This window comes from Geotrypetes seraphini, chromosome 1 (assembly GCF_902459505.1).
Source record: "Geotrypetes seraphini chromosome 1, aGeoSer1.1, whole genome shotgun sequence".
NCBI classification, from domain to species: Eukaryota; Metazoa; Chordata; class Amphibia; order Gymnophiona; family Dermophiidae; genus Geotrypetes; species Geotrypetes seraphini.
In genome coordinates, this window is record NC_047084.1 from 55688790 (window position 1) to 55704588 (window position 15799).

Here is a 15799-nt window from a genome sequence, read left to right on the forward strand (position 1 = left end):
TTAATGTGTGTGGAATGGGGGGTAACTAATTTCTTCAGCTAAATAATTCAATCCACTTCAAACAGACATAGGAGAACTTGTGCACCATTCACACACCCTCCAACCAAAAACGTCAAAAGAAAAAAACTGTTCGACAACCTCCTAGCCATTCGAGCTGCAACACTCGACCCCCAACTCTACAACCAATTGATATCAACCACAGACTGCAAAACCTTCAAAAAGAAATAAAAACCCTTCTATTCAAAAAACACATAAAACCGAACTAACACAATCAGAACTGTCCCAAGCATCACCTGCAACTACTCCATATGTACTTCTAATGTCATGACAATTTAGACATAATTTATGTTATGTTATGTTTGGAATAATGGTTACATATATGAGGTTCAATAAAAGAAAATTTTCACTGCCTGTTTCTATTCTGACCATTTATTCCATTTCATGGTTATTGCAAAAAAAAAAAAAAAAAAAAAAATTTTTTTACATGGGGGGGGGGGGGTCAAAAAATGATGGGCCCCGGGTGCCACATACCCTAGGTACGCCACTGATGCTACAGAAGAAGTATCAGTTGATAGTAAGATACTGGATTCATGGGGAGCAGCTTTGGTCTTTGGGTTCATGACCTAAAATTTTCGCTACAATGACCATATAAGGTAATAGGGGGATCAGTAAAATTGTGAAGAACTCCAGTAGGTTAAGAATGAAGACTCATGATGCCATAAGCCAAAATATACTGGTTTTGAATAATAGGATGCACTTATTATACAACAGAGTACACTGTTGACAACATTGCCTCAGAAATGAAGGAAGGAAAATAAAATGAAAAAAAATCTCATAAACATAGAAATCTAAACAAAACAAAACATTTTGGCCTCCATATTTATTAAATAAAAGGCTTTACAGAACTGTCCTAGAACATTAGCTTTCTTTTCTAATGGTGAAAGTTTAATTCTGTTATATTACCAAATTTATTGGAAAATATGCATGTACTTCATAGCAGGATGCCTATGCAAAAAATCCCAAAAGATGCCTATTTAAGCATATTTTACAAAGGAAATGCCTGTTTTCTTTTATAAATTTGACTCCAAACTACTCCCAATTATGGCAAAATGCTGATATGTACATTTACAATACATCTACTCTGAAGCTGATTTAAAATGTGGGTGTACTCCATGCATGAATCTGCATCAGGATCTTTCTCTCATTCACCCAAATTAAAACCCCCAAGGAATATCTATACATTATGGGCAAGATTCTATATAAGGCACCAAACCCCCCCCCTAAAAACAAAAAAAAAACAAAAACGTGCTTAGCACTATCCCTAAAGTTAGGTGTGGTTTATAGAATATGCATAATGGCTGGGCCTGCAACTAAAATGTAAGTACAACTATGTATACTAGGGCTGCCCAAGTCCGGTCCTCAAGATCTACTGGCAGGCCAGGTTTTCTGGATATCCACAATGAATATGCATGAGAGAGATTTGCCTGCACTGCATTCTTGGTATGCAAATCTCTCTCATGCATGTTCATTGTGGATATCCAGAAAACCTGGCCTGCCAGTAGATCTCGATGACCGAACTTGGGCAGCCCTGATGTATACCAACTAAAACCTGGTATAAACGCCCACACCTAAATCCAGTGAACACCCATGGCCTTCCCATGTCCTTCCTATGGCCACACCCCTTTTAAGATCCATGCATTAAAATTTACATTTACCACTTTATATGATATACTTAGAAAGCTGCGTGAGTAAATTCTAATTAGTACCTAGTGGCAATAATTGCTTGTTAGTGGTCAATTATCAGTACCAACTGGATCATTAAACAATTACATTGCACAATTACATTGGCTGCAACTTTAGACACTATATATAGAATATGGGGAGGTATGTGCATAAGTATTCACAATCTTGTCAGTACATACACAGAGGCAAACAGCCACACAATTTTATAAAAATCCTGCTCTGCAAATAAAACCAGCTGTGCACATGGAAAGACCTTTATAAAATAATACTCTTGAACATTAGAGAACACTAGGAAAACTGTTTTCACAATCATGCTACTTTTGCCCTCTGAGATCCATCTATCTCTACAAAAAGGTTTGACTGGGAGCATGCATATTTGACCCAGAAATTATCCCATGTGAACTATTATATTTTTGTTTCAGAGAGATGATTAGTTTCCTCTGTTTATTTCAACTAGATCTAATGGAAAGGAAATGAAACAAACAGTCATGAGTGAGGTTTGAATGTCTTAGCTCCAAGTGCATTTTTAAACACAATGAAACTGTATGTTCAGTCTGCCAACTATGAAAAAAACTAATTGGCTTCCTCACAAACCTAATGATCTGTTGACAAACATCTATGTCATAGATTCTATGATAAGGCGTTTCCAAAATAAAACACTGGGAGCACATGCACTTTTCCTCTGACTACACAAAGGGTTCCCAGAAAGTTTAGTGATGAAGCAAATACTCTAGACCAGTGTCTCTCAAACTATGTGTCATGGCACAGTGCAGTGCCCCAAAGAGATATTTCAGAATTTTACATTATTTTTAAAAATTCCTTTAATAAGTATACACTAGAATAGATGATATGTATGTCGCATATGCAAAAGTCTGTCAAATGTTATGAGTGTCTGTGCGTGCAAGGATAAAACTGCCCAGCCAAGTATCATTCTTTGATGTAACATAGTAACATAGTAGATGACGGCAGATAAAGACCCGAAGGGTCCATCCAGTCTGCCCAACCTGATTCAATTTAAATTTTTAAATTTTTTCTTCTTAGCTTTACCCAGTACTGTGCTTGGGTTCCAACTGCCGAAATCTCTAAGACTTACTCCAGCCCATCTACACCCTCCCAGCCATTGAAGCCCAGCCATTGAAGCCCTCCCCAGCCCATCCTCCCCCAAACGGCCATATACAGACGCAGACCATGCAAGTCTGCCCAGTACCGGCCTTAGTTCAATATTTAATCTTATTTTCTGATTCTAGATCCTTTGTGTTCATCCCACGCTTCTTTGAACTCAGTCACAGTTTTACTCTCCACCACCTCTCTCGGGAGCGCATTCCAGGCATCCACCACCCTTCCTAACATTGCCATTGAAATTACCACCCATCAACCTCAAATTATGTCCTCTAGTTTTACCATTTTCCTTTCTCGGAAAAAGATTTTGTTCTACGTTAATACCCTTCAAGTATTTGAACGTCTGAATCATATCTCCCCTGTCTCTCCTTTCCTCTAGGGTATACATGTTCAGGGCTTCCAGTCTCTCCTCATATGTCTTCTGCCGCAAGCCTCCTATCATTTTCGTCACCCTCCTCTGGACCGCCTCAAGTCTTCTTACGTCCTTCGCCAGATACGGTCTCCAAAATTGAACACAATACTCCAAGTGGGGACTTACCAATGACCTGTACAGGGGAATCAACACCTTCTTCCTTCTACTGACTACGCCTCTCTTTATACAGCCCAGCATCCTTCTGGCAGCAGCCACTGCCTTGTCACACTGTTTTTTCACCTTCAGATCTTCGGACACTATCACCCCAAGGTCCCTCTCCCCGTCCGTGCATATCAGCTTCTCTCCTCCCAGCATATACGGTTCCTTCCTATTATTAATCCCCAAATGCATTACTCTGCATTTCTTGGCATTGAATTTTAGTTGCCAGGCATTAGACCATTCCTCTAACTTTTGCAGATCCTTTTTCATATTATCCACTCCCTCTTCGGTGTCTACTCTGTTACAAATCTTGTATCATCTGCAAAAAGGCACACTTTTCCTTCTAACCCTTCAGCAATGTCACTCACAAACATATTGAACAGGATTGGCCCCCAGCACTGATCCCTGACGGACTCCACTACTCACCTTTCCTTCCTTCGAGCGACTTCCATTAACCACCACCCACTGGCGTCTGTCCGACAGCCAGTTTCTGACCCAGTTCACCACTTTGGGTCCTAACTTCAGCCCTTCAAGTTTGTTCAACAGCCTCCTATGAGGAACTGTATCAAAGGCTTTGCTGAAATCCAAGTAAATTACATCTAGCATATGTCCTCGATCCAGCTCTCTGGTCACCCAATCAAAAAATTCAATAAGGTTCGTTTGGCACGATTTACCTTTTGTAAAGCCATGTTGCCTCGGATCCTGTAACCCATTAGATTCAGGGAAGTACACTATCCTTTCTTTCAGCAAAACTTCCATTATTTTTCCAACAACTGAAGTGAGGCTCACCGGCCTGTAGTTTCCTGCTTCATCCCTGAATAGGGACCACATCCGCTCTCCTCCAATCCCCAGGAATCACTCCCGTCTCCAGAGATTTTTTGAACAAGTCTTTAATAGGACTCTCCAGAACCTCTCTGAGCTCCCTTAGTATCCTGGGATGCATCCCGTCTGGTCCCATTGCTTTGTCCACCTTCAGTTTTTCAAGTTGCTCATAAACACCCTCCTCCATGAACGGCGCAGAATCTACTCCATTTTCTCGTGTAACTTTGCTGGACAATCTCGGTCCTTCTCCAGGATTTTCTTCTGTGAACACAGAACAGAAGTATTTGTTTAGCACATTCGCTTTCTCCTCATCACTTTCCACATATTGGTTCCCAGCATCTTTTAGCCTAGCAATTCCATTTTTCATCTTCCTCCTTTCACTAATATATCTGAAAAAATTTTTGTCTCCCTTTTTTACATTTTTAGCCATTTGTTCTTCCGCCTGTGCTTTCGTCAGACGTATCTCTCACTTGGCTTCTTTCAGTTTCACCCTGTAGTCCTTTCTGCTCTCCTCTTCTTGGTTTTTTTATATTTCACGAACGCCAACTCTTTTGCCTTTATTTTCTCAGCCACTAGGTTGGAGAACCATATCGGCTTCCTTTTTCTCTTGTTTTTAATGATTTTCTTCACATAAAGGTTCGTAGCCATTTTTATCACTCCTTTCAGCTTAGACCACTGTCTTTCCACTTCTCTTATGTCCTCCCATCCTAAGAGCTATTTCTTCAGGTACTCTCCCATTGCATTAAAGTCCGTACGTTTGAAATCTAGGACTTTAAATATCGTGCAGCCGCTCTCCACTTTAGCCGATATATCAAACCAAAACATTTGATGATCACTACTTCCCAGGTGAGCACCCACTCGAACATTAGAGATACTCTCTCCATTTGTGAGGACCAGATCCAATATCGCTTTTTCCCTTGTGGGTTCCGTCACCATTTTTCTGAGCAGAGCCTCTTGAAAGGCATCCACAATCTCCCTAATTCTTTCCGATTCTGCAGATGGAACATTCCAGTCCGCATCCGGCAGGTTGAAATCTCCCAACAGCAGAACCTCCTCTTTCCTTCCAAACTTTTGGATATCCACAATCAGATCCTTATCAATTTGCTGCGATTGAGTCGGAGGTCTGTAGATTACACCCACATAGATAGAAGTTCCATCTTCTCTTTTTAGAGCAATCCTTATCGCTTCTTCCTCTCCCCAGATCCCTTGCATTTCGGTCGCTTGGATATTGATCTTTACATAGAGAGCTACTCCTCCACCTTTTTGACCATCTCTGTCCTTCCTAAAAAGATTATATCCTGGTATGTTTGCATCCCATTCATGTGATTCACTGAACCATGTCTCTATGATAGCGACAATATCTAGATCTGCCTCTAACATCAGGGCTTGCAGATCATGAACTTTGTTGCTTAGACTGCGAGCATTTGTGGTCATCGCTTTCCAGCTATTTTTCAGCGATAATCTCCTTTTTCATATGGATTTTTGTTTTGTTTCACTTTCCATTGCAATACTAAGAAATGAGTTGCTGATATTGCTTATGTTGCAGTCTTTACTACTATCACATCTTTTCTTTTGCCGGGGGTGGTCTGTATAATTGTCCTTCGTACATATACCACCCCCACCTTCTAGTTTAAATGCCTAGAAAAATATTGTCTAAATTTCTCTGCAAGGTTTCTTTTTCCTGCTGTAGTAATGTGTAGCCCATCAGTGCAATATAGCTTCTTGTCCTTCCATGTATTTCCCCATCCTCCTATGAACCTGAAGCCTTCTTGATGACACCAGGCTTTGAGCCATCTATTAAAGTCCTCTGTGTTTTTCACTCTTTGATCTCCCTTTCCATATGCAGGCAGTATTTCAGAAAAAGCTAAAGTGTTTACAAAAGGTTTCACGCCCTCACCAAGCTCCCGAAAAGCTTTCTGTGCTGCAAGTGTGGAGTTGTTGGCCAGGTCATTTGTTCCCAGATGGATAACAACATCAGTGTTAAAATCCTTAGTTTCTTCCTTAATTATAGTCTATTATTTGCCTGGAACTCCTGGTAGCTGAGGATCCTGGAAGACATATCACTATTTTGGTCTCCTTGCCTTGTGTTCCAAGGTTAATGCCTCTGATGATGGAATCCCCCAACAGTAATAGTTTTCTGTTTTTGGCCTTTTTATTTGTGCTTAGGGTGTGCTTGCTCTCGAGTTACCTTCATTGGTTCCAGTCCCACCTCCTTTCTGTTTTCTTGAGTATCGCAGTGCACTAGTGGAGCGAAGGAATTCTGTATAGGTAATATTTGTGAAGGTGGATGTTTCTGTGTTACATGTCGCAGTCTTCCTGAGCCTACTGTGACCCATTTATTCCTGGGCTGTTTTATTCTTTGAGGTAGAGGTGGTAAGTTGGTATGATTTTGTGGAGTGATGAAAGCTGCTTTAATTGTATTCAATTCCTGTTTAAATTTGCAGAGCTCCTCCTTAATACTAGCAAGTTGAAGACATAAGGGGCAAGCGTTAATCCTCCAAATAGTGTGTCTTGGAATTAAAGCACCACAGTGATTGCATAGAATAAAGGTCATCTTGATTGGTTGTGAAGTGACTTGATTTGAGTAGTCCTGATTATTTGAGTCTCTATATATGGAGGGACTATAAGTCTTACCCTTATTCCTATGAAGAGGAAGAGGAAATAAGATTTAACAGAGGAAAGAGAAGGGTTTATATTTTTGTGCTTTTTTTAAAGTAAGAAACAGGGAGGAGAAGAGAAATTAAGCAGATATAATGCTGAAAACCAGTGAAAAGAGCAGAATATGAAATGTTGAGCAACTTATCTTATTGAAGTTCACAGGGCAGCCTTGTTCACAGCACTGTTCCAAAGATAATGCAGTTAACCTTAGAAGTAAAACAGAGCCCCTCCCTTCTCCACCTAATCAGCAGAAAACAATGGCTGAAAACTAGTAAGTCAGAAATATAGGCTCTATACCACCTAAAACACAGTATTTTAAACAGAAATGCAGGTTCTATAACAAATCAGTGGCTACCCTAAAACACAGGATTTATAACAGGATTTTCCCTACTTTAGTCACCCTGAGCCACAGGCACCAGGATTTAATTAGTTAATAAAGTCTTACCCTTATTCCTATGAAGAGGAAGAGGAAATAAGATTTAACAGAGGAAAGAGAAGGATTTATTTTTTTGTGCTTTTTTGTTGTTTTTTAAGTAAGAAACAGGGAGGAGAAGATAAATTAAGCAGATATAATGCTGAAAACCAGTGAAAAGAGCAGAATATGAAATGTTGAGCAACTTATTTTATTGAAGTTCACAGGGCAGCCTTGTTCACAGCACGTGATTGATCCTTGAAAACTAATGGCAAACAATTTTATTTTTATTTTTTTATGCACTAGTTATCCTAAGTTGAGCAACAAAGCAATCAAGGCTTTGTTACTGTTTGGACCTTTTTATCTTTGCGAACTTGGATTTTCAGCTCTGACAGAAATTAAATTGAAAGAAAGGGAACGACTGCTGATGAAATGTGTGTTTGCTTGTTGATTATTGAGTCGCGTTTTGGGTTAATTTGCACTCAAAAAGAAACACATCCATCACATTGATTAGCAATTCTATTCTATCTACTTTAGTTTCACCGTTGTTTCAATTACCCATAACTAGTTTAAGAACTTTAAATAAATAACTCTCAAATTTAATTTTTTGTTGGTTTTGCAATTTTATATTTTCAGTTATAATGTGCCGTGAAAACCATTTGCTCTGTTTAGTGTGCCAGAGCTAAAAAAAAGTTTGAGAGATACTGTTCTATACAGTATTTCTCAAGATCATATTATGGTGTGCGGAGAACTTGGTAGCTTAGTTTTTGATGATGGATGAGAATGAAATGGTGTTGGTAATGATGGAATACAACAAACCTTTATTCTCTCTAAGAGATCCTACGTGCCTATCCCAGGCTTTCTTGAAATCAGACACAGTCCCTGTCTCCACCACCTCTACCACCCTTTACTATGTTTTGCATGTGGAACTGGACATAGTTTGGGCTAGATTCTATATATGGCATCAAAAAATCTGCACTAATAAAATGAGCACTGAGCACTATTTTATAAAAGGGCACCGTTTATAGAATAGTGTTTGGTGCAGGCACCTGTGCCGAATTTTAGGCATGAGTTGTAAAACCTCACACCAAAATTAGGTACGGATTGGTCTTATTCTGTAACACCATGCATAAATTCCAAGAATGGCGAATATCCACTCATGCCTTTCCTATGGCCATGCCCACTTATTGAATCCATGTGGAAAAATTTACGTGAACATCTTTATAGAATAGCGGCTAAAGATGCAAGCATACATTTCAATTATCGCCAATTAGCACCAATAAAGTGGCTTGCAGATTAATCTGCAGGCTGATAATGCTGGATGAGCCAGTGAAGATGGTTGAGGGGAGGAAGGGTTAATTAGATAATAGTAGGTAGGTGATTGGGAGTGAGTTGTTAGGCAAGTTAGGTAAGGGGAAGCTAGAAGGGTAGAGATAGGTGTAAAGGAAAATGAGTTAGGATTGGTTGGGAAAACAGACATTGAGATTGGAGAATTTTGTGAGGAGAATTGGCGGACAGTGGAACATTAGGGGTTTGGAGGAAGTATGGGAAGGTTAGGTTGATGGGGAAAATTGTCCCGCCCTTCCCTTCCCTCCAATTTTGGGTCCGTTTATTGGCGGGTTTTGAAGAGTGTGGATGTGTGGGGGTTGGTCGCAGTTTTGTTGGCAGAAAAAAGTATATGTGGGGAAACAATTTTGGATCAGTGTGGTTTTGTAACAGATTTGGTGACTAATTTTGTTTAACTGCTCATGTGCAACACCGCCATGGGTGGCGACCAGACTCTGCGGCACCGCGAGTCTTGCTGAAAGGGAATTGGGAAATGGGGGAGAATTTTGGAGGAGGAGCTAGTTCGACACCGAGTAGCTCCCAAATTTTGTGACAGCTACACTGTATTGGAAAATGTTGATTTTATGAAATTGTTTGTTAATAACAATAAAGCTGCGGCCCATTTTTTGCCACTATATGTGAGTTGGTATTTGTTATTTGGACAGTCTGAAAGATGTGCGAATTCCAGTGCTATTGATTGTTAGCACCTGATTTTCAGTGCTAATTGGTTCATTAAGCAACTAAATTGTATGCATAACTTGAGTGCATGCACACATTTGCATGTGTAATTTTGAGTGCCATATATAGATTCATAGCTGGGTCCTTTTAATGACCTCTACAGAGACATTATCACATTATTTTTTCCTTTCCAGTTAACTGTTGCTTTCTAATCACAAAAAGCTAAACTGACCCTTCACAAGTGACATTTAAAGGAGAGCCCGAGAGCTCGTCTCGATGGGCGGCTGTAACGCGGGGATGGGGGCCCGCGCTGCCTCCCATCGAGACGAGCGCTCCGCGCGAGGGGGGGGGGGAGAGGTGTAGGGGAACAGGAGGCAGCATAGGATAGGCAGGTTTAAATTTCCTGCTGCGGGGCTGCCTCCTGATTGGTTGGGGAGCGCTGGGAGAGGCGATAAAGCCGGGACCTTGGAGGACCCGGTCTCTTCCCGGGTCCTCCGAGGCGGCTTTTTCCTGGTTTCCGGCTTCTAGCGGTGAGAGCATGGCTGGTGCGGATGGCGCGGCAGAGATCTCCCTACTCGCCGGCGACTCCCTCAGTGATGAGGAACAGGTGGGAGTCGGCGGTGGTGGGGAGAGGGGGAGACCGACGCGCCGTTCCAAAACGGCTGCTCTTTCGGCCCTCGTGGTCACGGGGGCGGGCCTGGGCGAGGTAGGAGGTAGGGCTGCGCGACCTGGTGCGGGGCCTACTGTGCCCATGCCTGAGCGGGGGAGGGGGAGGTCAGCAGCCGGGAGACCACGTGGCCGCGGTGTGGGAAAATCGGCGAGGAGGCCTTCCAGTCTGCCGGTTTTGGCTGGCAGACTGCATGCGCCTCAAATCCCTCACACGTCTGTCCTGGGGCCTTCGGTAGGCAGAGAACGGGAGGTGGCTAGTGATGCGGGAGGCAGTCAGTATGGCATGCAAACCCCTTTTGCTTCTGCCCCGGGAACTTCGGCTGGGAGTGAGAGGGAGATGGCCAGTGTCGTGGGAGGCAATGGGACTGGTGGGGTGGGCGCTGCGAGTGACCGGCTCATGGGTCCATTCGGTGCAGGGCCTTCCTGGGGTTTGAATCCCTGGGGGTCTGGGTGGGGGATTCCCCCGTGGATGATGGGAGGCCCCCCAGCTGGCTCGTCTTTGCCCTGGGGTTCGGTGCAGGGAGTGGGTAGGCACCCTAGGCAGAGTCAGGGGTGGGCTGATGGAATCTGGAGTCATGAGGGTCTTGGGGTCCGGGAGAGTGGGGGAGTTTCGGTTGCTGCTCCTCTGTCTGGTTTTTCTTTACAGGTCCCGATTGCTAGCGTGGACAGTCATTCTTCGCAGAGACTGGAGTGTGCGAGAGCGGTGCCCGGCGAGTCTCCTGGAGTGATGGCACAGCATGGGTCGGGAGTGGCTGTTGCTGGTGATGCTCGGGAGCCATCGGCTGAGCGGGCGGTAGCTGCGGACGGCGCCGTGGATCCTCTGGCTGGAGTGCGGGACCCACCGCTTCATGGTAATACGGCGCCTGTGGCTGCTGCTGGGGGTAAGAGGGTTAAATCGAAACGTAAGAGGCGGGGTAGGCGCGGGCGTATATCCTCGTCGTCGTCATCCTCTTCGTCTTCGTCTTCTACTTCTAGTTCTTCTACGTCCTCACATGCATGCCAGGTGGGGGGGGAGACGGGTGGCGGTGAGGCGGGGTCGTCCGGGTCTCAGACGAGAGGTGCTCCGGCGTTAGTGGCATTGTCAGAGCTATGGGAGAGGGTTCCAAAAAGGTTGCGTCACAGGATTAGGAAGCGCGCTTGCGTAGATATATTCCGCTTGATGGAGGGCAGGTCGCGCCGTAGGAGTAAAAAGAAAGATAAGAAGGAGGGTGGGTTGTCCAAAGCGGGGCCGGTGTCGAGGAACATTGTTAATTGGATTAGATCCTTCTTGCGCTTGGCAAGTGTTTGGGGTAGGGCGCGGCCGCAGGATTACGGGATTTTATTATCTTACGCTGACTCGGTGTTGGATGCCTACCAACGTTTCGGAGGCTGGTCGTGGCTCAATTACGACGAGGCCTTCCGAGACAAAATGGAAGAGAACGGGTTCATGTCCTGGGGCACGCAGGATGTTAACTTGTGGTTAACCCACATGGCGTGCCGGAACAGTTCCGTGGTTCAGGGTCCCGTCCGATCCCCTGCGGGAGGGGGTAGTGGCCGGTCCTTTCGGCCCACAGTTGGAGGTTTTGCAGGGGGGGGCACAGGAGTGTGTTGGCGTTTCAACCAGGCTACTTGCGCCTTCACGGATTGTAGATTCAGGCATGCCTGTTCAATCTGTAATCAAGCGCATTCCGCCCTCAAATGCCCCAAAAAAGGAGGTGGAGCTTCGGCAGGACCAAGTAAATCGTAGGGTGCTGAGCAGGTTGCCCACGCAAGTGCGGGTGGCGGCTCTTCGCCCTTGGTTACAGCGTTACGGGGATCGCGGGGCTGCTGATCTCCTCGAAAAGGGGTTTACGGAGGGTTTCCCTATTCCTTTTCGGGGTGAATTGAGGGAATGTCGGGTGCAAAATGCGTCTTCGGTGCGACACTTAAGGGAGGTGGTGCAGGCAAAATTGGACGGGGAAATCGCATTGGGAAGGATTGCTGGGCCGTTTCGGGTTCGCCCCTTTCCTTCTATGATTGTCTCACCCTTAGCAGTGATTCCCAAGAAGGAGCCTGGGAAGTTTCGACTTATTCACAACTTGTCTCGCCCAGTTGGCGCATCGGTTAATGAGGGTATCCCAGCGGATATGTGCTCGGTGCGGTACGCTTCTTTTGATTCTGCAGTGCGACTGGTGTTGCGCGCAGGTAGGGGGGCATTGCTGGCGAAGGTTGACATAGAGGCAGCTTTTCGCCTCTTGCCGGTCCATCCTGATTCGTACCCGTTATTGGGCTTCCGCTTTGAGGGGTTTTACTATTTTGATCGTTGCTTGCCTATGGGTTGCTCCATTTCGTGCGCATACTTCGAGCTTTTCAGTTCTTTTCTCCACTGGGTTACGGTTTCGCGGGCCCGCATGGACTCAGTGGTACATTATTTAGATGATTTCCTGTTCGTGGGTTCTCCGGCCTCCGATGATTGTGCTCATTTGAAGCGTGTTTTTGAGCTTATGGCAGCGGAGTTCGGAGTTCCCTTGGCAGTGGACAAATCAGAAGGGCCAGTGCAGATACTTACCTTCCTGGGCATTGAAATTGATACGGAGGCTATGGTTACTCGGCTTCCTGAGGGTAAAATCGGTCAGCTGCTAGCTTTGATTCACCTAGTTCTACAATCGCGTTCGGTGACCCTGAAGCATGTGCAGTCTCTGTTGGGGTCCCTCAATTTCGCTTGCCGGGTGCTTCCCATGGGTAGAGCATTTCTGCGACGATTGGCAGTGGCGACTTCGGGTGTTAGAGACAAAAGGCATTTTATCAGGCTGTCTGCAGGAGTGCGCGCTGATTTGAGTATGTGGGATACATTTTTGCGTGGGTTCAATGGCACGCTTCGGATTCAGGCTTTAGAGGTGGCTAATTTCGATCTCGAGCTGTTTTCTGATGCTGCTGGAGGTCTTGGATTTGGATTGTATTGTCAGGGCGAGTGGTGTGCGGCGCGTTGGCCGGAAAGTTGGAAAGTTCAGGGTGTTACGCGTAACATTACGCTGTTAGAACTGTTTCCTTTAGTGGTGGCGTGTGAACTGTGGCCAGCACGGTTACGAGACAGGCGGATAGTTTTTTGGTGTGACAATCAGGGTGTAGTAGAGGTGGTGAACAAGCTGAGTGCGCGTTGTTTGGAGGTCAATGTGTTGGTTCGGGAATTGGTGTTGCGGTGCTTGCAATTAAATCTTTTTATTCGTGCGCGTCATGTCCCGGGGTCACGGAATTCTATAGCTGATGCATTGTCTCGCTTTCGTTTTTCACAGTTTCGACTCCTTGCTCCGGAAGCACGTCGGGAAGGTACACCGATGCCCGAAGGTTTATGGGACCTGGTCAAGAAGAAGTCTGGGAGATGCTCCGCATGTCAGAAGCTGCGTCGACGTGGAATCATTACTGTGCCGGCTTTCGCCTGGTGGCCGCCTTTTTGGAGTCGAGAGGATGGGTCTCGGGTTCCGTGACGGAGGCGTTATTGGTGGACTATGTGTTGCACGCCTTCCGATCCGGTGATTCCCGGGGTTCGGTTTCAGGGCGCCTTGCGGGCTTTGCCTTTTTCTGCAAAGCTTTTGGTTGGGCTTGCCCTATGTCGGGGTTCTTAGTGCGTCGCATGCTGGCCGCCATGGGGCGCTTGGTACCGCGTACTCCGGATAGCCGTTTGCCAATCACACACGACTTGCTGGTCCGTCTCCTAGCAGCACTGCCTGCGATAACACGCTCCCCCTTTGAGGGGCGGCTTTTTCAGGCAGCTTTCTCGGTGGCGTTTTTCGGAGCGCTACGGGTGGGAGAGTTGCTGGGGACTCAGTCTGTCGGTGGCGCTGTGCAGGGGTTACTGCGTAGGCATGTTAGTTTTTCTGGTCCCACATTGAGGGTCTTTCTGGCGCGTTCCAAAACGGATCAAACGGGTAGAGGCCATTCTCTGGTGCTGCATCCTATCCCGGGCAGTACGTCCTGTCCGGTTACGTTGATGCGTAACTTCCTTCAGGTACGGGTTCAGGGGGGAGCTCCCTTATTCTTACATGAGGATGGCTCTTCACTCACGCGCTATCAGTTTTTGGCAGTTCTACGCTTAGCCCTTGGTAGCTGTGGTGAACGGCCTTCTCGTTATGGGACTCACTCCTTCCGGATTGGGGCTGCGACCAGTGCCCATGCTGCGGGATTATCTGCGGATGGTATACGGCGCCTAGGGCGTTGGTCTTCTGGGGCTTACAGAGGCTACATACGGCCAGGGGGCCTCGGGAGGCCGGAAGGGGTCTAGGTTCCATTGGGCTGGGGGGGGAGTGCTTTGGGATTAGTGCATGGGCATGGGCACCTTATGTCACTAACAGTTCCTGTGATTGTCGGGACTGGAGTTCAATGTATTCTTTGTTTTGCAGCCGCTGTATCCCGGGCCTGTTCTGTGTGGATCGTGGGCCACTCCTTTATACATCGGGCGGGGGAGCGGGCACTTATCCGCCCGGGTGGCCGTCACTTGGGATTGGAGCACCGGGGAGTCCGTGTTTCCTGGTGGGGGCAACGGGGGATGCGCTGGCATCAGCTTCTTCCCCTGATGGCTCGCCAGCGTTCTAATCCCCGTAGGCCGGATCTCCTGTTGGTGCATCTAGGCGGCAACGATGTGGACGTCATGACAGTCAAACAGCTCATTGACCGTATAAAGGATGACCTTCGCTGTGTGCTGGACTGGTTTCCCCATTTGCGGCTGGTATGGTCGGATATCATTCCACGCCTGCGCAGATTAGAGTCGCGCAGATGGACTCGAGGGTTAATTAAAATCAATAGACAGGTGGCTAAATGGGTAGTGGGTATGGGGGGATTGCAGATCCAACATTCTTGGGTGGATTTCACTTGTGAGGGTTTGTATGCACGGGATCGGGTTCATTTGTCGGCAGTGGGGTGTGACTTGCTGCTGGATGACTTTGCCACCTGTTGCGAGTCTCACCTTGTTGCCACGGATGTGTAGTCGCAGCTCCTGTTTTGGGTGGAGGCCTGTTTTGCAGGCCTTGTGGCGGTTATCCCGAGCTATGGTATGGTACAGCTCATCAGGAGATGAGCGGGGGGGGCCGGCAGGGAGCCGTGCCCGGGTTCTGGTACTACGGTTAAAGGGGCATGTTGGGACATGCCACCCCCCAGACCCTTGCTGGCATGGCAGGATCGGGGGCCAAATATTATGGGTATTGGATAAGGTGTAGCTCGGGAAACTGTTTTTGTTATGTAAATGTTAAAGTAATGGTTTTTTAATAAACAGAGCTGCGGCTGTTTATCCATATACATGAGTTGTGTGGTTATTGGCAGGGGAGTGTAAGTGTGGGTGGGGCGGGGGAGAGAGAGCGGGCCAATACATATCCCGCTGTTAAGGAGAGCCCGAGAGCTCGTCTCGATGGGCGGCTGTAACGCGGGGATGGGGGCCCGCGCTGCCTCCCATCGAGACGAGCGCTCCGCGCGAGGGGGGGGGGAGAGGTGTAGGGGAACAGGAGGCAGCATAGGATAGGCAGGTTTAAATTTCCTGCTGCGGGGCTGCCTCCTGATTGGTTGGGGAGCGCTGGGAGAGGCGATAAAGCCGGGACCTTGGAGGACCCGGTCTCTTCCCGGGTCCTCCGAGGCGGCTTTTTCCTGCCCACCCTCCCGCCCTCTTTTGTTTGGATTAGGAGGTGGCAGAGTTTCGGTCTGCGGTTATCCCGAGCTATGGTATGGTACAGCTCATCAGGAGATGAGCGGGGGGGGCCGGCAGGGAGCCGTGCCCGGGTTCTGGTACTACGGTTAAAGGGGCATGTTGGGACATGCCACCCCCCAGACCCTTGCTGGCATGGCAGGATCGGGGGCCA

The 15799-nt window shown here is 46.7% G+C and overlaps 1 protein-coding gene across 1 annotated transcript; it reads left to right on the forward strand.

Annotated features, from left to right (window-relative positions):
• Positions 1-9762: 9762 nt before the first annotated feature.
• LOC117366400 (fibroin heavy chain-like) lies at positions 9763-14937 on the forward strand. The gene is made up of 2 exons (XM_033957744.1): positions 9763-10849; positions 14354-14937. Exons 1-2 carry the CDS (start codon positions 9868-9870, stop codon positions 14935-14937), a joined length of 1566 nt encoding a protein of 521 aa, XP_033813635.1. The 5' UTR covers positions 9763-9867.
• The last annotated feature ends 862 nt before the right edge of the window (positions 14938-15799 follow it).